General features: G+C 43.8%; 1 protein-coding gene across 7 annotated transcripts; it reads left to right on the forward strand.

Annotated features, from left to right (window-relative positions):
- Positions 1-7: 7 nt before the first annotated feature.
- On the forward strand, positions 8-22461 carry NKIRAS1 (NFKB inhibitor interacting Ras like 1). Of its 7 annotated transcripts, none has more exons than XM_049710138.1 (5): positions 8-149; positions 7903-8013; positions 9467-9517; positions 15406-15647; positions 21938-22461. In XM_049710138.1, exons 2-5 carry the CDS (start codon positions 7920-7922, stop codon positions 22178-22180), a joined length of 630 nt encoding a protein of 209 aa, XP_049566095.1. In that variant the 5' UTR covers positions 8-149; positions 7903-7919; the 3' UTR covers positions 22181-22461. The 7 variants fall into 7 exon arrangements, with proteins under 7 accessions (XP_049566095.1, XP_004271959.2, XP_033287864.2 ...); XM_049710141.1 differs by lacking the exon at positions 8-149 and adding an exon at positions 233-366; XM_049710139.1 differs by lacking the exon at positions 8-149 and adding an exon at positions 241-380.
- The last annotated feature ends 1044 nt before the right edge of the window (positions 22462-23505 follow it).

The following is a 23505-nucleotide window of genomic DNA, read 5'->3' on the forward strand; positions in this document are numbered from 1 at the left end:
TGGGCGGGGTTAGGCCGGCGCAACCTGTCCGCGGGTCCCGTCCCCCGCTCCCCGGGATTCGAGCCTGAGAGGCGGAGGCGAGCCGGCGGCGACCGTCCGCGGCAAGGCCTGGGCTGGAGAGCGTCCCGACATCCCGCCGCCGCGAGGAGGCAAGTTGGGAGCGGGGCTCCCGGGGCCGCAGCCCGCGGTGCTGCCGTGCAGCCCGCGCGCCGCTCCCCTCTGGGCCTGCGGGTCTGTCGGGGGCGTCCGGCGGGGCCGCTTTGCGCTGCGGGCGCCTCACTTGGGGTGGGGGCCGCTGTGGGCTCCCCGCTTTCCCCGGACGCGCGCAGAAACTGGGGGCCCCGGCGGCGCTGCCCCAGCCGGCAGGTGGGGCACTCGAGGTACGGGGTCTTGGCGGTGGGAGCCGCGTCTGTCCCCCCCGGAGCAATTGGGGCTGCAGGCCCCGCTCCGAGGAATTTTGCACCAAAAGGATGGGGGGGAGGGGAGGGGGTGTTGCAGGCAGGTCCTCGCCTTCCCGGGTCCGTGCCTTTCCTGCTTGCAGATCTGGTCCCACATTTGCTACGTAAGAACCACGGTCTTTTTAGGAAGGCGAAATATTTATATGCCCAAATCTGGTCGTCAGGTACGAGTGTTTTGGGGAAAAAAGCCGAGAAAACGCAGGCGTTTTTTGTTGCGTTCTTTATTGACAGTTTATTTACTAGCTTTTTTGCATCTCCAGAATATTTTCATTTTAGAAAAGTCATGTGGTTTAATTCTCTTACGAATTCTAAGTTTAAATGTGGCGAAGGTTTAAGAGACTCTTATCTTGTAAATTAGCGGGTTTGGTTATTTTTTTTTACCCCATTTCCTAATATCCTTTGTTGTTGTTTTTTTAATTGCAGCTTTACCGTTGTAAAAGCCCTCACAGGTGCATTGATTCATTCAACAGATATTTCTGAAGGGCCTCATATGTGCCCAGCTGCTGGGATGGTAGCAGTGGTCGTCGCAGCAATTCTAGCTTCTTGGAAAAGGACAATAGACATAACATGTATATTATGCTCTGTGATAAGTGTTAAGGACAAATATTAAGGGGAGGGGACGGGTAGGGCGTGTTGGGGCAGGGGTGGAAATTTTGGGTGGAATATTCAGGTAAGTGTTGAGAAGTGGCATTTGAGAAAAGACCTTGGAGGTGTGGGGACTGATTTCAGTCAGGGAGAACAGCGCCAGGGCTGGAGCGTGCCTGTGTTAATAAAGGACCAGCAAGGAGGCAGAGGGGAAACTGGCCCGTGACATCAAGGAGACGAATGTTCTTACGGACTTTGGGTTTTCAAACTTTCTGAGATTGGAAACGATGGGACGATGTTGAGCAGAAGGGTGACTTCATGTGACCTACATTTTAAAAGGATCACTTGGGGAATTCCCTGGTGGTCCAGTGGTTAGGACTCAGCTTTCTCTGCCTTGGCCTGGGTTCGATCCCTGGTTGGGGAACTAAGATCCCGCAAGCCTGCGCAGCGTGGCCAAAGGAAAAAAAGAAAAAGGATTATTTGAGGCTAAAAGGAAGAAGGGAAAAAGTGTGGACGGTTAGGAGGTTGTATTCATTTTCCTGTTGCTGTTATAACAAATTACAGCAAATTTACTGGCTTAAAAGAGTACAAAGGGACTTCCCTGGTGGTCCTGTGGTTAGGACTCTGCACCTCAAATGCAGGGGGCACGGGTTCGATCTCTGGTTGGGGAACCAGAGATCCCACATGCCATGTGGCACGGCCAAAAAATTAAACAATAAAAAAATAAAGAGTACATGTTTATCGTCTTATAGGTCTGTAGGTCAGAAATCTCACTAGGCTAATATCGAGTTGTCAGTCGAGCTGTGTTCCTTTTAGGGGTGCTAGGGGAGACTCCATTTCCTTAACTTTTCCAGCTTCTGGAGGCCACCTGCATCCCTTGGTTTCTGGCCTCTTCATCTTCAAAGCCAGCATTATAGCATCTTCAAATCTCTCTCTCTCTCACTTCTGCCACTCTTGTCTCCTCCTTATAAAGACACTTGTGATTACATTGAGTCCACTCAGATAATCCAGGATAATCTCCCCATCTCAAGGTTCTTCATTTAGTCACAACCACAAAGTCTTTTTTTTTTACCATGTAAAGTAGAATACTCATAGATTTGGGGGATTATGATGTGGACATCTTTGAGAGATCAGATGAGAGACTGTAGTGCCTTGGACTACTTCATGAGTGATGGAGGTGCTAGGTGGTCCAGCCTTGGATGTGTTTGAAAGGTAGAGGGTTTATTGATGGATCAGATGTGGGTTATGAGGAAAATTAGTCAAGAACGATTGACTACAAAGGTGGAATAATCATTTGGAAAGAAGATGCTGGCAATGTGATTAATCACTGCTATTTCTTAATTAGGTTTTGCAGTTTCGTTTGTTGATTTGCAGTTTGCAGTTTCTCAATTAGCAATTTTGCAAGATTTGGATTGGTATTTTCAATTGATTTTGAGATTCCTGAGGGCAGGGATCATTTCTGATTTTGCCTCCTAGTTTGTCCCTAATGCCTGGCATTAGGATAATCTCTCAGTAAATATTTAGTGAATGAGTAAAAGAATGGTTACTGGAATCTGTTTTTTGTATTTCATTTTGGGCAGTATTGTTTGCAAAACTCTATATGTGTTTATGTATGTTAAGTGTATTCATCTATGGCTAAGTGAAAGTATTGCACACAATCCATGATGTTTACATAAACAAATACGGAGTGTAGAGGTTTTCTTCCTGTAATGCTTGCATAATAAGATCTATAACATCTCTTTATGACGTTAACAGTGTTGTGGTGATAATATTTTTCAGTTTGCATTAAAAAATTGTGTTTTACTTTAAAACTACAATGATTTCCTTAGAAGAACAGAGGAAGAACAGAAGTACTGACAATTCTGGGTAGCTCTTTCTGATGGCTGTTCAAAGAGAATACTGACCAAGCTGAGTGTTTTCAGCAGAATGGATCAGATCAATTTTTATTCTCTAGACACATTATTGATTAGCCTGGAAAGCAAAGCAATATGTATTTAGACGGCATTGGATTTTGCCTGTTAAGCACACACTCTTAGTCATTTACATCAGACTGTCAGGGATTAATAGGTCACAGATTGAATTGTATCATCCAGCAGTTTCTCAGGGTAGGGACTATACAGGTAGCTGTAGCTACCGCTTTTTGTATTAACCTCGTGTTGATGCAGTTTCCGGGTAAGTAGTTTCCGCTCTCATAGCGTTACAGTATTAGAAGTGACCTTAAAGGTCATCCATCTACTCTGCGGCCTTTCAAACTCTGGAAACCTGGGTTTAGTAGGAGGCGTGGCCACCCCCAGGATCTATTCATGTGATTCCCTGCCCTTTCAGGGTGCCGCAGATGACCTCCCTTTATATTTGGAAGGGAATGGTGCCTATTTATTGTGTTTGGGAATTATGAAATATTATAATGCTTATAGAACTAACCTTTTAGTAGGTTTTATTTTGTACATATTGAATATATATGTGTGAGAACAACTTTCTTATATGTAATGTGAGTCCCTGCCATCATGATCATATATGGAAAATAAAGTGTTTTTGTATGTGTATTTAATGTTATTCATTCAAAATCTTACATTAGATATTAATTTTTTTTACAGAACACATACTTCGAAAAAATTAATTTTTTGGGGCTTCCCTGGTGGTGCAGTGGTTGAGAGTCCGCCTGCCGATGCAGGGGACACGGGTTCGTGCCCCGGTCTGGGAAGATCCCACATGCCGTGAAACGGCTGGGCCCGTGAGCCATGGCCGCTGAGCCTGCGCATCCGGAGCCTGTGCTCCGCAATGAGAGAGGCCACAGCAGTGAGAGGCCCGCTGTACAATGTAGCCTTGTAGCTTATTTATTTTATACACAGTAGTTTATACTTCAAGAATTCTTTTTCTTAAAGATTTTTTGACGTGGACCATTTTTAAAGTCTTTATTGAATTTGTTACAATATTGCTTCTGTTTTTATGTTTTGGTGTTTTGGCTGAGAGGCATGTGGGATCTTAGCTCCCTGATCAGGGATCGAACCCTCATCCCCTGCATTATAAGGTGAAGTCTTACCCACTGGACTTCCAGGGAAGTCCCAAGAATTCATATTTTTTAATTGATGGTAAAGCAGGTCACTAATCTTCAGTTTTTACTCTAGTTGCGGCGAGAGCAGGGGCTACTCTTCATTGCAGTGCGTGGGCTTCTCATTACTGTGGCTTCTCGTTGCGGAGCATGAGCTCTAGGCACACGGGCTTCGGTAGTTGTGGTGCGTGGGCTCAGCAGTTGTGGTGCACGGGCTTAGTTGCCCTGCGGCATGTGGCATCTTCCCGGACCAGGACTCGAACCTGTGTCCCCTGCATTGGCAGGCGGATTCTTAACCACTGCACCACCAGGGAAGTCCTACTCTTCAGGTTTATGTAGTATTATTGTTTCCCACTTGAAGACAACTAGGAAGCTAGAATGCTTCAGGTGTGCTTTGATTAATCACACTTACCCTCTCATCTTTGTTTCCTTTTTGATGGTATAAAATATTTACCAAGATCTGTTTTATTTCTTTCCTTCTCTCACCATCCTAAAAAACCTTAAAATCGTTACCTAGTGTTTGAGTTACCTCTTTTCAGTTGCTTTTACTGTTTGCCCTTGAAGTCTTCTCTGAAATACTGAAACAAATCCCCCAATTTATCTTATACAAACACAAATACAAAATAGTACATATTTTTAACAGACTTTATCTGCTGATCCTAATATTATTTCAGAGGAAGGGAAATAACAATAGAAAATAACAATAGAAAAATCAGAATTTAGATTCCAACGGCAACCTTTTCTGACAACAGAATTGTTCTGCGTGCCACCATCACTTTCTTATCCTCTTCTCATGTAGTTAGGTGGCAACTTCCTTTAAATTTTAATATTATTAAAAGCCCTTTGGGCCTTTCTCACCTTCTGAGATGACCCACATCCTGTCTGTGTAGTGTGTTTGTCCGAAGGCCACTCTCACCTTCTGAGATGGCCCACATTGTCTGTGGAGCATGTTTCTCTCTAAATAAATCCACTTTGGGACTTCCCTGGTGGCACAGTGGTTAAGAATCCACCTGCCAGTGCAGGGGACACGGGTTTGAGCCCTGGTCCGGGAAGATCCCACATGCCACGGAGCAACTAAGCCCGTGCGCCACAACTACTGAGCCTGCGCTCTAGAGCCTGCGCACCACAACTACTGAGCCCCCATGCTGCAACAACGGAAGCTCGCACAGATAGAGCCTGTGCTCCGCAACAAGAGAAGCCGCCGCAATGAGAAGCCCACGCACCACAATGAAGGGCAGCCCCACTGGCTGCAACTAGAGAAAGCCCATGCACAGCAACAAAGACCCAACACAGCCAAAAAAAAAAAAAAATTTTTTTTCATGTCAGGAGATAAGTGTCATGGCTGATCTGGGTCATAAGAAATTATGGACTTTGACAACTAATCTACGACAAAGGAGGCAAGGATATACCTTGGAGAGGAGAAAAGACAGCGTCTTCAGTAAGTGGGTGCTGGGAAAACTGGACAGCTACATGGAAAAGAATGAAATTAGAACCCTCCCTAACACCATACACAAAAATAGACTCAAAATGGATTAAAGACCTAAAGGTAAGATCAAAAAACATAAAACTCCCTGAAGAAAACATAGGCAGAACACTCTTTGACATAAATCTTAGAAATACTTTTTTGAATCTGTTTCCTAAGGCAAAGGAAACAGAAGCAAAAATAAACAAATGGCACCTAATTAAACTTAAAAGCTTTTGCACAGCAGAGAAAACCATCAACAAAATGAAGACAACCTACTGAATGGGAGAAAATATTTGCACGTGATATGACTGCTAAGGGCTTAATATCCAAAATACAACTCATACAATTCAATATAAAAAAGACCCCAATTTAAAAATGGGCGGTGGACCTAAATAGACACTTTTTCAAAGACACACTGATGGCCAACAGGCACATGAAAAGATGCTCAGTGTCGTTCATCATTAGAGAAATGCAAATCAAAACCACAATGAGATATCACCTCACACCTGTTAGAGTGGCTATCATCCAAAAGTCTACAAATAACAAACGTAGGCAAGGATGTGGAGGAAAGGGGGACCCCCTTGCACTGTTGGTGGCAATGTAAACTGGTGCAGCCACTGTGGAAAACAATATGGAGGTTCTTCAAAAACCTAAACATAGAGCTGCCATATGATCGAGCATTTCCACTCCTGGGTATATATCCGAAGAAAACAAACATGCAAATTTGAAAAGATACCTACATCCCAATGTTTGTTGCAGCACTATTTACAGTAGCCAAGATCTGGAAGCAACCTAAGTGTCCATCAACAGAGGAATGGTTACAGAAGATATCAATATATACAATGGAATACTACTCAGCCATAAAAAAGAATGAAATTTTGCTATTTGCAACAACGTGGATGGACCTGGAGGGTATTATGCATATTGAAATAAGTCAGAGAAAAGACAAATATTGTATGTTATCATTTATATGTGGAATTAAAAAAATACAACAAACTAGTGGATATAACAAAAAAGAAACAGACTCAGAGATAGAACAAACTACTGGTTACCAGTGGGGGGAGAGAGGGGAGGGGCAAGTAGGGGTAGGGGATTATACTCCTATGTATAAAATAAATAAGCTACAAGGATATATTGTACAGCACAGAGAAGATAGCCAATATTTTATAATAACTATACATGGAGTATAATCTATAAAATTTTTGACTCTGTTGTACACCTGAAACTAACATAACACTGGAAATCAACTATACCTCGATAAAAAAAAGTTTACAGACTTTGGGAAAACAGAGTAGAGAAGACTTACAGGAAGTTCATTTGTTAATGTTTTAGGTGTTGATAAAAAAAATAGTGATATGTGACACATGTGCGCACACACATACAGAAAGATGCCCACCGTCCCTTTTATTTGAATGCTCATCTGGACTTTCTTGTTGTTTTCTGACTTGAAGGCGTTTGGCGTGCTTTTTCGTCAGAGCTATTGCATGTTCACACTTCTAGGTAAGAGAACTGGAGGAAACGAGGCAAAAGACAATGTGGAACTTTAACTTCTCTTCCCAAGTTTTTCTGTTGTATTTAATGAGCCCCCTTTCCCTTTCTGTCTTGTCTGCTGGTACCTTGCCTTCTGGAAAATAAAAACTTTGAGGAAAATTCAAGAAAGTGTTACCCAGTCTTGCTCTTCCATGCGTATGTGAGGAAGCGAGGAGAAATGAGTTTTCCTTTCTTTCAGTTTAAAGTGCCTGAGCAATTTTTCTAGCATGAAGAACTGTGACGCAAAAAGAAGTACGACTAACACAGCCCCAAATCCAGTTTCTCACTCTCTTGAGAAAAGACTGACGTTTGCATTGATGGTGTTAATACTTCTTTAAAAAATGATGTCTACTCTCTGTCCAAATTTTTATCTTCATGCCTCCTTAAATTTTTACTTAAATGCTTATTTTTCCAGGTAAACATTGACGAGCAGGCAGTCTTTCAAGGATTGCTTCATCTAGGATTCGGTTCGGATTCCTATAGACTTAATTAGTATCGGAATAGTCTTTGTATAAGATGTGTTTATGCTGTTTGAAAACAAACATATATCTATACATGTATTCTTATGTTTCTCTAGGTCACCTCTGCAGAGATATATAGGAAACTAGTAACACTGATTAAGGGAGGACGGGAACCAGGAATGGGGTTTGGAACGATGTACCGTATTCTACATTTCTTTTTATACTTGCAGTTTCCCCCTGTGTATGTATTACTAATTAAATTTAAACACAGAAAGAAAGAAAAAGGAAAGGTTGATTTTTTTTCTTTTTTTTTTAACAGTACACAGTTTTAAAGATCTTCTCTTTTCTTCACAGTGATATCCTAAGGGAAGATGGGAAAGGGCTGTAAGGTTGTGGTTTGTGGCTTGTTATCTGTGGGGAAAACGGCAATTTTGGAGCAGCTCCTTTATGGGAATCATACTATTGGTAAGATTATTTTTCCCTAGTTTCCCTGCAGGTTCTGGGAACTGGTCAGGGTCCTTTGTCGGTCGTGCTAACTTAAAGATGGGCGGTGGTGCACAAAAGTGAGGTGTCATCGAGAGGGACCAAAAGTGTCATAGAAATCGACAGAGATGAGGGGGGGGAAGTAGGGGCAAGGAAAAAAACATCTTTATGTTGTTGAAATTCCAGAGTGCTTGCACTTAACTCTGTTAGAACAAGAGTCATAACAGGTAAGAAAAATGTTGTCTCTATGTGGTTTCCAGTGTGTTTACATGATGAAGAGTGGTCTTGGAATCACAGACTCACTGACTTCAGAATACATTGAATGATCTCTCATTCTCATTTCAAACATGACTTTCCAGTACTGCTGTATAGGTTTTAAGAATGGAAGAGACAGCTGTTTGCTGCAATATGACCTAATTTTGTGAATCGGATTATCTCATTCATTTATTCATTCATTGAGTTAAATAATTGTTCAGTACTTGCTCTCTGATACAGGCTGTGAGGATTTAGAGGTGGAGAAGCATCTCTGGCTTTAAGGAGGTCACAGTTCGGTAAGGAAGGACAGACATATCACGTTAGAATGAAACAAGGCTTATCTTAGAGATATACGTAGAATCATAGATCTTTGAAGTATTTATCGCTGGCAGGTGGCTTCAAGCACATTTCTGTCTTTTATTAACCATTTTGATGAACTCTGATCCTCTTCCACCTTCCCAGAATAATATTTAACAACTTCGGTTAAATCCATATTTGGTTTTTATTAATAACGATGCCTGTGCCAGAAGGTCTGAAAACCTATCACAGTGCTGCACTATTGGTTCTGAATTTTTCACCTTCAGATTCTAATTTATGCCAGTGAAAAAGTAAATGATGCCCAAAGGGGGAAAAAAAGAATCCCCTTCCCCTCTTCAAACCCCAACAGATTTTGTTTCTGTAGGCTGTGTCTTAGGATATTTTTATCGTATTAGAGATTAAACCTGAGGAAATTAAAAAAAGAACTTATCACGTAAAATAATAACAATAAACTTATTATATGCTAAGGTAACACATTTTAATGAAAAATAGTTATATTTTCAAAAAAATTTAGTGAGAAGATGAGTGTTGATTTACGTTTTTTTGGTTTGTTTTTTTTTTTTTTTTGCGGTACGCGGGCCTCTAACTGCTGTGGCCTCTCCCATCGCGGAGCACAGGCTCCGGATGCGCAGGCTCAGCGGCCATGGCTCACGGACCCAGCCCCTCCGCGGCATGTGGGATCTTCCCGGACCGGGGCACGAACCCGTGTCCCCTGCATTGGCAGGCGGACTCTCAATCACTGCGCCACCAGGGAAGTCCTGATTTACGTTTTTGAAAATCGAATGTCCAGCCTGATAGAAGGCAGCTGGGTTATCGTATCTGCTTGCCTTTGCATTCAATCTGCTGTTATATGTTTTTTTAGTTGAAATATGTGAAGAAAATATGGCCTCACCCAAATATGTGGTTGAAAAAGGTAGGAATATTTTAATAGCTTTGCAGATAATTGTGGACTTTCTTCTTTGGTATTTCACCAGAACTCAATCAGTGACGGTTACTCAAAGGTTATTGCAGTGTGGAGTCTGAAGCCACATCAGTGAACTTCTCCTGTTCTATTACATTAAAATCTCATTGATTTATCTTGCACTTCAAATGGGTTTTCTTACCCATGCATGGTTTCTTAACATTTATGAATTGGTCATTTGGAAAATACTGGTTAACTGAGGTAAGCAGATCTTCCAAATACCATTTATTAATATCATCACCAGTCTCATCAGTATTGGGAAGCTATCAAGTTTCTGCTGATGGATACAATTCTCATTTTTGCTTGAAAGCTCAAATACTATCATTAACAACAGATACTATCAGTTATTTTCCTTGAAATGATAGGCTCTCGTTATTCATCTTTGAGAAAATGTCTGTCAGATACCCTGAATAACCATGGTTTTTTTCTGTTACTCCTTCTTTAAAAAAAAAAAAAAAAAGAAGTGGGACTTCTCTGGTGGTGTGTTGGTTAAGAATCCTCATGCCAATACAGGGGACACTCGTTCGATCCCTGGTCCGGGAGGATCCCACATGCCGCGGAGCAACTAAGCTCATGTGCCGTGACAACTGAACCTGTGCTCTAGAGCCCGCGAGCCACAACTACTGAGCCCACGCACTGCAACTACTGAAGCCCACGCCTAGAGCCCGTGCTCCGCAACAAGAGAAGCCACTGCAATGAGAAGCCCGCACACCGCAACTAGAGAAAGCCTGTGCGCAGCAGGGAAGACCCAACACAGCCAAAAAAAAAAGAAGAAAAAAAAAAGCTATTTCAGCTTGAAACTCAAACGCAAGAGCTTTTCCTCCAGTCAGTTACCATTATTCATTAAGCAGAAATACTTCATGTATACTTCTCATTAATCACATAGAATATTAAAGAGATGTAAAGATACATACTCATAGATTAGGATTTAATAAATTTGGTAATTTTTCCTGCTTCATCAAGGACATTCTTAAGTGAAACTGGCTTTTTCTTTTGAAACTGCAAGTATGAGGTGTTGAGGAATTCAACCTCTAATACAGTTGGTGCCACTGCCTTGATTTGTACTAAGGCCTCAGCAGTTTTTTTTTAGAGAATTTTTTTTCAATTAATTAATTTTATTTTTGGCTGCGTTGGGTCTTCGTTGCTTCGTGCAGGCTTTCTCTAGTTGCGGCGAGCAGGGGCTACTCTTCTTCCCACGGGCTTCTCATTGCAGTGGCTTCTCTTGTTGCGGAGCACGGGCTTCAGTAGTTGTGGCACGTGGGCTCGGTAGTTGTGGCACGTGAGCTCTAGAGCACAGGCTTAGTAGTTGTGGCACACGGGCTTAGTCGCTCCACGGCATGTGGGATCTTCCCAGACGAGGGCTCGAACCCGTGTCCCCTGCATTGGCAGACGGATTCTTAACCACTGTGCCACCAGGGAAGTCCTGGCACCAGCAGTTTTACCCATCATTACTTTTATATCATCAGCGCAAATGTCAACACAGTGAAAAAGACAAATGTCTTATATTATTATGAAAATAGTTTTGCCCATATGGGTTCCCTGAAAGGAGACCTCAAGGGACACTTTGACAACTGCTGGCACATGTAAATATTCTCAGCTGAGCAGTATTATGTACTATGATTGTTTCTTTTCTTTCTTTTTCTTCTTATGGAGGCTAATATTTGCTCTATCACTTGTTTAGTTTTGTTCATACCTTTTGCTGATTCTTCCACATGTCCAGATGGTTCTCACTTCTCCAAGAGGTCAATCATATCAGTAATCCACCCCGCCCTTTTTTGGGGGGATATTTTTCCAGGAGCTAGCGTTCTCTTATCTGGGCCTATTGTACAACATAGAACTTCCTTTTACTTTTTCTTTCTTCCTGGGTTTGATTTCCTGTTTCCTAGATCTCCTGTCACCTTCTGTTTACGCCCTTCTTTTGGTGGAGCACATCTTGCAGTGCTCTTTTGGGGGTTGAAAAGGTTGCCCAATGGGATGAGGCATCGGGTGATGACAGCCCTCAGAATGCCCTCTATGCCTGGTGCACAGTAGTAATCCTGGGGCTTCTGAATAAAGGTATTTACTGTTGTCCCTATGCTTCCCTTTACTCTCATGTGAGGTTTTGTTTTCCGAATCTGGTGTCTTCCTCTTTCTATGATTACATGTTAATTTTGATGGCGGGCCTCCCTCAAAGAGTTTCCTGAGAAAATGTGCATGATACGTATTCTGAGGCTTCACGTGTTTGAAAATGTCTTTACTTTCATTCACAGTTGAGTTATAATTTTGATGGGTATAGGATTCTAGATGGAGAATAAGTTCCTTCCAAAATTTTGAAAGCATTGGTCCATTATCATCTTTTCTCCTTCTTTTATTATAAAATGCATCATACATATAGAAAAGTGCATAAAACACGCATGTGGTTTAATGAATAATTACAAAACCTTTGCATAACCTCCGCACAGGTCAAAAGGTAGAAGACCGCGGGTACTCTCGTCAGCTCCCCGTGTTCCTCTCTTCAATCAAAACTCAGCCCTTCCCTTGACTTTTGGTTAATCCCTTCTTTTCTTTATTGTTTTGCCACCTGTGTATGTATCACTGGATGACATCGTTTATTTTTGTCTCTTACTGACTTGATATCAACGGAATCATACTGTATAAATTTTTCAGTGTTTGTTTTTTTTCACTCAACATTATATTTGTAAGACTCATCCATATTGTTTTAAGTAGGTGTGGTGTAATTTTCACGATAGGTATATTGTCTCAGTATACCTCCATTTATTTACCTCTTGTATCTTTTTTTTTTTTTCCCCGCCCCGTGTGGCATGTGGCATGTGGGATCTTGGTTCCCTGACCAGGGATCAAACCCGTGTCACCTGCATTGGGAGTGTGGCGTCTTATCCACTGGACCGCCATGGAAGTCCCTATTTACCTCTTGTATCTTGATGAACATTTGGGTTGTTTCCAGTTTGGGGCTATTAGAAATAGTGCTGCTGTGAAGAGTCTTATACACGTATCCCAGCTATGATTTGGACAAGGTCTGGGGGGATATACCTAGGAATGAAATCGCAGGCTCATAGACCCTGTGTACCTTCAGTTTACCAGATTCTAATATCTTCTTCCAGTGCTTCTGAGAGGCCAGAAGCCATCATGATTCTTTTTGCTTCGGATGTGGACGCTTTTGTAGGCTCTCTCCCCAGTGCTCTGAAATTCGCAGTGGTGTATCATAGGATCAGTCTGTGTTCATCCACGGTGCTGGGCACCTGGTGGGCCCTTTCAATATGGAGATGTGTGTTCTTCAGCTCTGAATTACTTCTCTTCTGTGTTCTCTGTTCTCTCTTTCTGGAACTCCCTTTCAATGTGGAAATGTGTGTTCTTCAGCTCTGAATTATTTCTCTTCTGTGTTCTCTCTTTCTGGAGCTCTCTTTTTGGATGCTGGATCTTCTGGACTCGTCCTCTGATTTTTAAAATTTCTCTTCTGTTTGAAATTTCTCAGCATTTTGTTCCACTCTATGGGAATTTTCCCCATCTTTATTTTTCAGCCCTTCTACTGAGTTTTCATTTCTTAGTATCCTGTTATTTCATGGATGCACTATCTTATCTCTTTGAGTATAATATTTGGTAGTTTTTTGGTCTGTTTTCTTTTCTTTGCACAGTCTTTTTCTTTTCAGGTGCTCTTTCCTGAATTTTGGTCTCTTTCTCAGGTATCTGGTAATCCTTGGTTGTCTGCTTGTAATTAAGAATGGAGAACTGAAAAGCTAATTTAAAGCTCTAAGCATGCGGATAGGATTCATGACCTTGCTTCATTATAAGGTGACCTGGGTGGGGCATTTGTTGGTTTACCTCAGAGGTTAGCATATTTAGGATTTCTCTGTTTTCACTGGCCAGATTCCCCAGATCCCTCCGCCTAGAGGATAAAGAGTTGGCCGCCGAAGTTTTGGGAGCAGAGGGGGCACGTCACTGAGTTGCCCCTTGTTTTCACTGCGGACTCATACCCTCTGTCCCACATCTCAGCAGCCTGTTTTACCCTTTCTAGAAGTGCAGCCTTAGTCTCCTGCTAGGACAGAGGTGGCGTGGAGTGGCAGAGGAGATGCAGAGTCGTAGCTTCACTTGATGTATAGGGTGAGAAAATCTCAAAAGGTCTAAGCTTAATGGGAGAAGGAAGGGAACCAGACTGGCTTTTGGTGGACAGAACAAAAGTCTTGGTAGTTTTTGCTTTTAAATTTTTTGTAATCGAAGCCCAATAAGTTTATGTCTCCATAGACTACCTCTTGCACTAGTCATTAACATTCAAAGTGTTCATCTTCTCACCTTAATCCCCTCATCCACAAATGGTTGTTGCATACTTGCTGTGTACACAGAAGTGTTGTTTCTCTTGAGGAAGTTCTAGGTGAGTAGAAGAGACAAAACCCACAGAAATGGAGCAAAGTCAAATGGATTTTACAGGGCTCATCATTCAGGTGAGCAGGGGAATGAAATTGGGGCACCAGTTATGAGCTCACGCATTCATTCATTCATTCAGACGTTTACTAAGGACTTTCTATGTATGTAAGTCAATTCGTTAGTCCTCAGAGCTCCGAAGAGAGATTAGCCACAGTCCTGGCTCTCGAGGAGTTTCCACTGCAGCTCCGGAGGGGACAGATACGAAACGAGTTTAGGGTGAAGTGGTATTACCTGTACAAGGCACAGTAAGAGCAGGATGGAGGGAAGTGGATAATCTGAAGAAAATCTACAGAGCTGACGTTTCAGCAGAGCCTGGAAAGGATGAGGTGTTGACCAGGTGTTTCCTGAGCTGTTGCAGTCATTCAGGTGAAGGGAGCAAGCCAGGGGGAGTGGAAGCAGGCAGTGGATCGAACAGATGTCTCAGGTGTAGAGTGGCTGATTTAGGACCACATTCACCCATACTTTCCTTGTTCAAAGAGAACGCTGAAGACTGACCAGGTGGATGGTGATCAAGGGACAAAAGCAAGGAGGAGGGGCAGGTGGGGCAGGAAAGATAACAAGTCCTGTTAGTTTGAAGGACTTGGAGGACATTCACACAAAAGTGCACAGTAGGTACTTGGGAATTAAGGCCTGGTGCCTAGACCCAGACTGGACATGTACATTTCTGAGTCCTTGAAACAGACCCTGGAAACAGTGGAAATTGTACAGAGAAAAATCAAACTTACCCAGGTCCTGTCCTTGGCGCTGAGGAAAAAGAAAATGGGGGCTCCCCTGGGGGCGCAGTGGTTGGGAGTCCGCCTGCCGATGCAGGGGACGCGGGTTCGTGCCCCGGTCCGGGAAGATCCCACATGCCGCGGAGCGGCTGGGCCCGTGAGCCATGGCCGCTGAGCCTGCGCGTCCGGAGCCTGTGCTCCCCAACGGGAGAGGCCACAACAGTGAGAGGCCCGTGTACCGCAAAAAAAAAAAAAAAAAGAAATAAAAAGAAAATGGGGCCACTTAGTTGTTGAAGGTACTTTAAAAATCAGCCCTTAATTCTCCAATTGAGATAGTAAGTTCTTTGACTCTTGTAAGTTACTTCTGAAAAATAAGTAATAGTAAATCTCACTGCCAAATTTTTATTTTTTTATGTCTATATAGAAGAAATAATCTTAAAAAGCACTTTGTTCATTTACTGTAACAATTACCTTTCATTTTAAAGAAGCTAGTAAATGGAAATATGATTATGTGTAGTAAATAAGGAACCTAGAAGGCCACCTTCTAAAGGACGAGAAAGTACTCAACAATTGGTATTGAGTTATCCAGAAAGAGTAAAGGCTTTTTTTTAATTGAGGCATAATTGACATAACATTGTATTAGTTTCAGGTGAATAACATAATAATTCGATATTTGTATATGTAAAAGTAATTCCTTTTTAACCCCAGGAATGGAGGACTGTGAAACAATGGAAGATGTGTATATGGCTTCAGTGGAAACGGATCGGGGAGTCAAGGAACAGTTACATCTTTACGACACCAGAGGCCTACAGGAAGGCGTGGAGCTGCCAAAGCATTATTTTTCATTTGCTGATGGCTTTGTTCTTGTGTACAGTGTGAATAACCTTGAATCCTTTCAAAGAGTGGAGCTTCTGAAAAAAGAAATTGATAAGTTCAAAGACAAAAAAGAGGTAAGTGGGTATGTTAAAAAATGCCAGCTATGAATTATAATGTTGAAATGGTAGCATGGGCTTTTGGGCAATTAAAATATTTTAAAAGCATTAAATTGTATTTACAGTATCTGTAATCTTCATGATTTTTTCCCTAGCCCAGGAAATACAGGACTGAGTTCAACCAGGACCAGCATCTGACTTTCTGCCTTTGCTTCTTCCCATGTACAACTTGAATTTTAATGACTCCATATTGCAAATACTACATAGTTCATTTCACGTTATTTGGGATCATTGTTTCCTAGGGCTTTTTATTGTCTTCTTGGAGAAATAGGATTGTCCTTAGCCTTAAAAAAAAAAAAAAAAAGAAGTGTAAAGAACTAATAAATAATTAGTGGCTTCTATCCACTTACCATTTGAAAATAAGATTCTTACTATGGTCAGTAAAGTTTTAGATGATCTGGCCCATGGCTGTCCTTTCACCTTTAGCATTCTGTTCCTCTGTCACTGTACTCCAGTGGTCAACTTTCTGCTGTTCCAGCATGATAATTTTGTCCCCCTGTGAAGTCCTTCTCAGTGGCTCGTTCCCCTGCCTGGAACTCTCTCATCGCAGGTCTTTCTCTGGGTCTTGGCATGGCTGACTCCTCAGGGTTTAGGGAACCGTGTAATGAACCCATTAACAGCACTGGCTAGGTGTTCTTAACCTAATTTTTATGTATTTTTTATGTCATACTTTTAATTTTGAGGTAACTGTAGATTCACATGCAATTTTAAGAAATAATAGATCCCTAACTCAGTTTCCCCCAATGCTAATAACACTGTGCAAAACTATAGTAAAATAACACAACCGAGGTACTGACGTTTATACAGTGAGGGAAGCTTTCCAGCACTGCAGGGACCCCTCGTGGGACCTTTTACGGCCTCACGCATTCCACTCCCATCCCCTCTCCCTCCTTAACCGTTATCTGTTCTCCATTTCTGTAACCTTGTCATTTCAAGAGTGTTAACGTAAATGGAATCGCAGTTTGTAACCTTTTGGTATCGGCCTTTTTCACTCAGCATAATTCTCTGGAGAGTCAACCAGGTAACTGCGTGTATGAGTCGTTCATTCCTTTTTCTCGCTGGGTGGTTTTCCATGGTGTGTATGTACCGAAGTTTATTTAACCACTCACCTGTTCAAGGACCTCTGGGTTGTTGATATTTTAATTATTTTTATTATTTTGAATACTAACTTACTTTGTGAATAGATAACAACGTTCACAAGGTTCAGTCTTCAAAAGATATAAAAAGGTAAGTAATGAAGGCTCCTCTCTACCTGTTTCCCATCTTTCTCACTGAGACAGATAAGTGCTGTTATTATTTGGGGGAGAATCCCCCAGATTTCCCTCCCTGCCCCCCTAAAGTTAGAAGTATAGTTCAGTGAACTCATGTACTTGATACTTGAATCTTAGCTCTGCTTCTCAACTTTTCTGCCTTAGTTTCCTTATCTATAAAATAAGGAGAATAATAGTACCTTTCTCATATGCTTATTATGGGGAGTTAAGAAGCACATTCATTCAGCAAATGCTTATTTTTAAATTTTTTATTGAAGTAGAGTTGATTTACAATGTTGTGTTAATTACTGCCATACAGCAAAATGATTCAGTTATACATGCATATACTTTTAAAAATTCTTTTCCATTTTGCTTTATCACAGGATATTGAATATAGTTCCCTGTGCTATACGGTAGGACCTTGTTGTTTATCCATCCTGTATATAATAGTTCGCATCTGCTCACCCCAGCCTCCCACTCCATCCCTCCCCCACCCCCTCCCCCTTGGCACCCACCAGTCTGTTTTCTATGTGAGTCTGTTTCTGTTTCGTAGATAAGTTCACTTGTGTCATACTTTAGATGCCACATATAAGTGATATGATATTTGTCTTACTCTGTCTGACTTACTTCACTTAGTACGATAATCTCTAGCTGCATGCATGTTGCTGCAGATGGCATTTTGTTTCTTTTTACGGCTGAGTAATATTCCATTGTGTATATGTACCATGTCTACTTTTATCCATTCATCTGTTGATGGGCATTTAGGTCGTTTCCAGGTTTTGGCTACTGTGCATAGTGCTGCAGTGAACATTGAGGTGCATGTATTTTTTCGAATTAGAGTTTTCTCCGGATATATATCCAGGAGTGAGATTGCGGGATCATACCGTAGTTCTATTTTTCGTTTTTTAAGGAACCTCCATACTGTTCTCCATAGTGGCTGTATCAATTTCCATTCTCACCAAGAGTGTAGGAGGGTTCCCTGTTCTCCAGCACTTATTGTTTGTAGATTTTTTTGATGATGGCCATTCTGACCAGTGTGAGGTGCTACCTCATTGTAGTTTTGATAGCAGATGCTTACTGGGCTATGTGCCTGGCACTGTTCTAGGTGAGGCGGAGGGAATACAGTAGAGAATAGAACAGAGTCCCTGTTGCCATAAAGCTTCTGTCTGGGGGGTGGGGGAGAGAGGGACAACGAACAAGTATGTATTGTGAGGAGTGATGCAGTGTAGGAAGAAACGTCAAGCAGAGTGGGGAGTGAGGGCACTGCTTTCTGTAGGTGATACGGGGAGGCCTGGTGAGGTGACTTGCAGCAGAGATTTGAAGGGTGTGAGGGAAGGGCACAAGCCGATGTCTAGAGGAGGCTGCTCCAGGCGGAGGCCCCAGCTGAGCAGGGGCGGGGGCGGGAGCATGTTGCGCCAGGAGCAGCATTGAGGCCAGAGCGGGCGGGGCTGGGAGGAGGCAGAGCTGAGGGCGCCTCGGGATGGGAGGCAAAGGGATGGCAGGGTCTAGCTTGGGTGGCACGCACTTGTTTTCATGTCTGTTTTAAAAAATTGAAAGGGTAATGGTTGCACATGGTTCAAAAATGAAAATGATCTATAGAGAGGACTCTAGTGAACTTGTTCCCACCCCTGGGTTCAACCGTCTGTGTCCTGTACCTCAAGCATGCTGTTTTAATGTTTTACCCCTTTCCTAGTCTGGGGGCGTCCTTCCAGAGTTTCTCTGTGTAAATACAAGCAAACAGAAATGTATATAATTTTTTCTTATTTTTCTCTCTGTTGTACCAAAGGTAGCATATTGTTGTACACCTTGTATTTTTTTTTTTAATAAATTTATTTATTTATTTTTGGCTGTGTTGGGTCTTCGTTTCTGTGCGAGGGCTTTCTCTAGTGGCAAGCGGGGGCCACTCTTCATCGCGGTGCGCGGGCCTCTCACTGTCGCGGCCTCTCTTGTTGCGGAGCACAGGCTCCAGACGCACAGGCTCAGTAGTTGTGGCTCATGGCCCCAGCCGCTCCGCGGCATGTGGGATCTTCCCAGACCAGGGCTCGAACCCGTGTCCCCTGCATTGGCAGGCAGATTCTCAACCACTGCGCCACCAGGGGAGCCCCCCACACCTTGTATTTTTCATGTAATATATCTTGGAGTTCTTTCCATAGCAGTACTCAGATTCCTTTTTTTTTTTTTTTTAACTGATGCCTAGTATTCACTGTGTGGCTGTAGATGTATCATACTTATTTAACCAGTCTCAGATTGATGGGGACTTAGGTTTTCTCTGGTCATTTGCTATCATGAACTATGCTGCAGTGAAGAATCTTAGACATTTGTTATTTTGTACATTTTAACGTAGAGTTGAAAGATCAACCAGCAGAAGTTAGGTTCTTGAGTTAAAGGTAAATATAGTGACAAGTTACTGTCCATAGGAATGGTATGAAAATGCCTGTTTCTTCAGTCCTGACAACAGTGTGTGGTTAAATTTTTGGATTTTGTGACTCTTCTGGGTGAAATGGTATTTTCATAGTTTCATTTGTCCTTAATGTGAACGAAGTTGAACCTCTTTTGACTTATTTTTATTATTATTTTAATATTTATTTGGTTGCACCAAGTCTTAGTTGCTGCAGGCGGGCTCCTTAGTTGCGGCATGCATGTGGGATCTAGTTCCCTGACCAGGGATTGAACCCAGGCCCCCTGCATTGGAGTATAATTGCTTTACAATGGTGTTAGTTTCTGCTTTATAACAAAGTGAATCAGCTATACGCATACATATATCCCCATATCCCCTCCCTCTTGCGTCTCCCTCCCACCCTCCCTATCCCACCCCTCTAGGTGGTCACAAAGCACCGAGCTGATCTCCCTGTGCTATGCGGCTGCTTCCCATTAGCTGTCTATTTTACATTTGGTAGTGTATGTATGTCCATGCCACTCTCTCAGGAAGTCTCATCTTTTGTTTTGTTTTAAAATGATCACTCTGGGACTTCCCTGGTGGTCCAGTGGTTAAGACTCCACACTTCCACTATAGGGGGCGTATGTTTGATCCCTGGTTGGGGAACTAAGATCCCGCATGCTGTGCGGCCAAAAAAAAAAATTACTCTGTTGACTTTCACCTTGAGGGACAAGGTGAGAAGCAGAGTTTAGTTCAGATGCTCTCGCTCTAGAGCACTTTGACATTTACCAGCTGGAGAAGTGAGAAGGCAGCAAAGGAGTCTACAAAGTGGCCTTTGAAGTACGAGGAACACCAAGAGATAAGGGTGACCCAGAAGGCAAGTAAAGTCGGCACTTTAAAAGGTAGGAAGTGACCAAGCTATGTCAGATACTAAAGGCAGATCAAAAGAGCCGAGAGGTGGCCAGCTTTAGTAACTTGGGAGATCTCAACGACGACAGTTTTAGTGAAACGGTGAGACAGAGTCTGATGGACTGGATGTGAGAGAGTTGAGCACAGCAAACATAGCTCTTTGAAAGAGTTTTGAGTCAAAGGGTAAATATATTGTCCCCTAAAAGGGGAACAGAGAGGAGCTGGAGAAGGATGTATCAGAGGGTTTTGTTTTTCAGATGAGAGAGATGGTTGTACGCAGTGGGATGATTCAGCGGAGAGACGCAGGTGAGGGGATAGCCGATGGAGTGACACCTTGTCCAGGTTGAAGAGCGTGGGGACATGGGCTTAGAGGACCGTGGGGCTGGTAGACGTGGCGGTGGAAGCACCTGACAGTTCCCTTCTAGTTGCTCCTGTCTTCTTGCTGACGTAGTGTGGACATCAGCTGAGGGTGAGACGGGGAAGGCAGAGGGAACGGTGGAGGTTGGAGGAGGACCAAGGTAGGAGATGCCGTCCTTCCAGGGGAAGTGGCGGGAACGTGATGTGTTTGCTGGAGAACAGCAGCGCGCTGGAGGTCGGTGGTTACGAGCCGGGACCGGCCAGCGGGGTTGTGTTTTCTCCCGCCACGTTCGGTAAATGGTGTCGGCAAAAGGTACAGTTAAGAGTTCAACTTAACCGAGGTGGCGGCGGGGGCATACGGCGTGATGACGATGGCGAGGGAGCGAACGAGGAGAAGCTCGGCGCGGGGAGCGCCGAGGGCAGCAGCGGGGTTGCAGGACCGAGACAGAGGTGGTAGCGCTGGGGCTCGTGGGTCCCTGCGGTGCTTGCGGGATTGCTGCAGAGGGGTGCGGGGGATGAACCAGGAAGGCAGCGGGCGGAGCGGGATTCCCGCACTCGAGGTCAGAGAGGAGAGTGGTTGTCCTGGTTCGTGGGAGCGAGTGGCTGAGGTCAGGAGGGCAGTTAGGATCTCTGAAGTCAAGGAGCTGAGGGATGAGGTTATCGGGTCACCCCCAGGGCTGCTGAAATCACCACCAGTATGACGGGAGTAGCGTGTGGGGTGACCACGGGCCAGCGCTGGGATGGGCAGCAACAGCCGGGCCGGGGAGCAGGGGACAGGGGGCGCAAGGCAGAAGCAGCAGCCCTCGGCCTGAGGGTTTCTAGGAAGGGACCGCGTTGGAGGTGGCCCCGAGCCTAGGACACCTAGGACACCTCCCCCACTGTGCCCTGCGGGCACAACAATTCCCGTTCTCAAGGAACTCAGGCCCCAGGGCTGCAGACCTCTCACGGCTCCAGAAGTTCCGTGGTTGTATCTTCAAGTACGTATCGCAGGTTTCCCAGACAGCAGGTAGAGCTAAACTGAAATGTAGACACACCTCAGTCAAACTGTTATCTGTACCCTCGATAGTGATTTCCCCAAGTCTGTCTTCCGATAGTGATTTCCCCAAGTTTGTCTTCCAGCCGTACCCGGAGTTGAGTAACTTCAGCTGTTGCATAGTCAGCAGCCTGTAGAGCATCTGCGTTTTTAAGGAGATACACCAAGCGAGGAGGGGTGAGGTAATGCCCTTTACCCTTCAGCCTCACGCCTGAGGATCAGTTTGGATGAAGCACTTTGTTAAATGGGACAGTTTTCTTCCTCCGTTTTGTCTAGGAACTGATGCTGGCAAAGTGTGATCTTTTTTACCCGTTTCTTTCAGGTGGCCATTGTCGTGTTAGGAAACAAAACTGACCTTTCTGAGCAGAGACAAGTGGACGCCGAAGTGGCACAGCGGTGGGCCAGGAGTGAGAAGGTGCATCTGTGGGAGGTGACGGTCACAGACCGCAAGACCCTGATCGAGCCCTTCACCCTGCTAGCCCGCAAACTCTCCCAGCCCCAGAGCAAACCGAGCTTCCCTCTGCCTGGGAGGAGAAGCAAAGGCAACTCCAGCTCTGAGAACTAAACCCTAGGGTGCACAACTGTCCCTTGAATGGTGACTGCCTCGAGGTGTCTGTGAACTTATGTAAAACAGGCCATTTCTGTCTACCTTTGGTCCTTAGGAAGACCCTGGGGAAGTAATTTAATGCACTTCCAGTTATGATTCAGTTACTGTTCCCTGACATGAAATAATATATTTGCGTTCTCCTTGTTTCAGACTTGTCCCTAAAATTAGCACCTTTGTTATCTGTATTATGTTGCATTTGCCAAAAGAATAAAATAAAATTTGGGTGGTATGCATGTGTACCTGTGAGTAGCTCCCCTCACCTTTAACCCGTCTCAGAAGCTGTCATTCTGTGTAACTTTATGCAGACTTACCCGCTCAAATGTTAATTTTGTTTTTGAAAAGTTCACTCATCATCTAAGGTCTAGGATTATGAAAGGACATTTTGTGTGTGTCCAAATTGGATCACAACAGTAAACAATCTGGGTACTAAGTTAAGCTAAATTTTATCTGGTAGGGATCTTGCTAAACCTGTGATTTAGCTTTGTTCAAATTATGCTTAGCATGAATTGAGTAGGTGGTGTAAATACGTTCCAGCTGGTGCTTCCTTCTGTAGGAAACTGCTGAACACTTACGGACAGTGACGCTTCCATTTCCCACAAGGCATACCATACCTTCTGGAGTCGTCTTCAAGTTAGTTAGGTATCTGAGTTTGTGCTATGGTTCTCTGAAGATTTTGGCAAGATCTGAGTAGCGGGGCTGACTATGTTGAGCAAGTTGACAATACTGTTAACTAACTGTAAAGTCGGAAGCAAGCTACTTAGTGGTTTTGACCGTGAAAACAGTGCACTATTAGTTTTCAATATAAAGTATGAGATAAGCTGTCCAGCAAAGAAATGTTAAAACGTCTAGTAAATAGCAGTATCTTGAATACTTTTAAGGCGCGGTTCAGTGAATTCAAACTCACTCACTTGGTGGGACTTCCCTGGGGGCGCGGTGGTTAAGAATCCTCCTGCCAATGCAGGGGACACGGGTTCAAGCCCTGGGCCGGGAAGATCCCACATGCCGCGGAGCAACTAGGCCCGTGCGCCACAGCTACTGAGCCTGCGCTCTAGAGCCCTTGGGCCACAACTACTGAAGCCCATGAGCCACAACTACTGAAGGCCGCGGGCCTAGAGCCCGTGCTCCGCAACAAGAGAAGCCACCGCAGTGAGAAGCCCGCGCACCGCAACGAAGAGGAGCCCCCGCTCGGCACAGCTAGAGAAAGCCCACGCGCAGCAATGAAGACCCAGTGCAGCCACCCTCCCACAAAAAAAAAAAAAAACTCAATTGGCTCAGTTCAGTGA

The sequence above is a fragment of the Orcinus orca genome, chromosome 5 (assembly GCF_937001465.1).
Source record: "Orcinus orca chromosome 5, mOrcOrc1.1, whole genome shotgun sequence".
NCBI classification, from domain to species: Eukaryota; Metazoa; Chordata; class Mammalia; order Artiodactyla; family Delphinidae; genus Orcinus; species Orcinus orca.

Excerpts from the sequence above, each read along its gene's own strand:
- NKIRAS1 (XM_049710138.1), top strand. The coding sequence starts at position 7,920 with ATGGGAAAGGGCTGTAAGGTTGTGGTTTGTGGCTTGTTATCTGTGGGG. Across the intron at positions 8,014-9,466 it reads TTATGGGAATCATACTATTG|TTGAAATATGTGAAGAAAAT; the intron begins GTAAGATTATTT and ends ATGTTTTTTTAG. Across the intron at positions 9,518-15,405 it reads CAAATATGTGGTTGAAAAAG|GAATGGAGGACTGTGAAACA; the intron begins GTAGGAATATTT and ends TTTTAACCCCAG.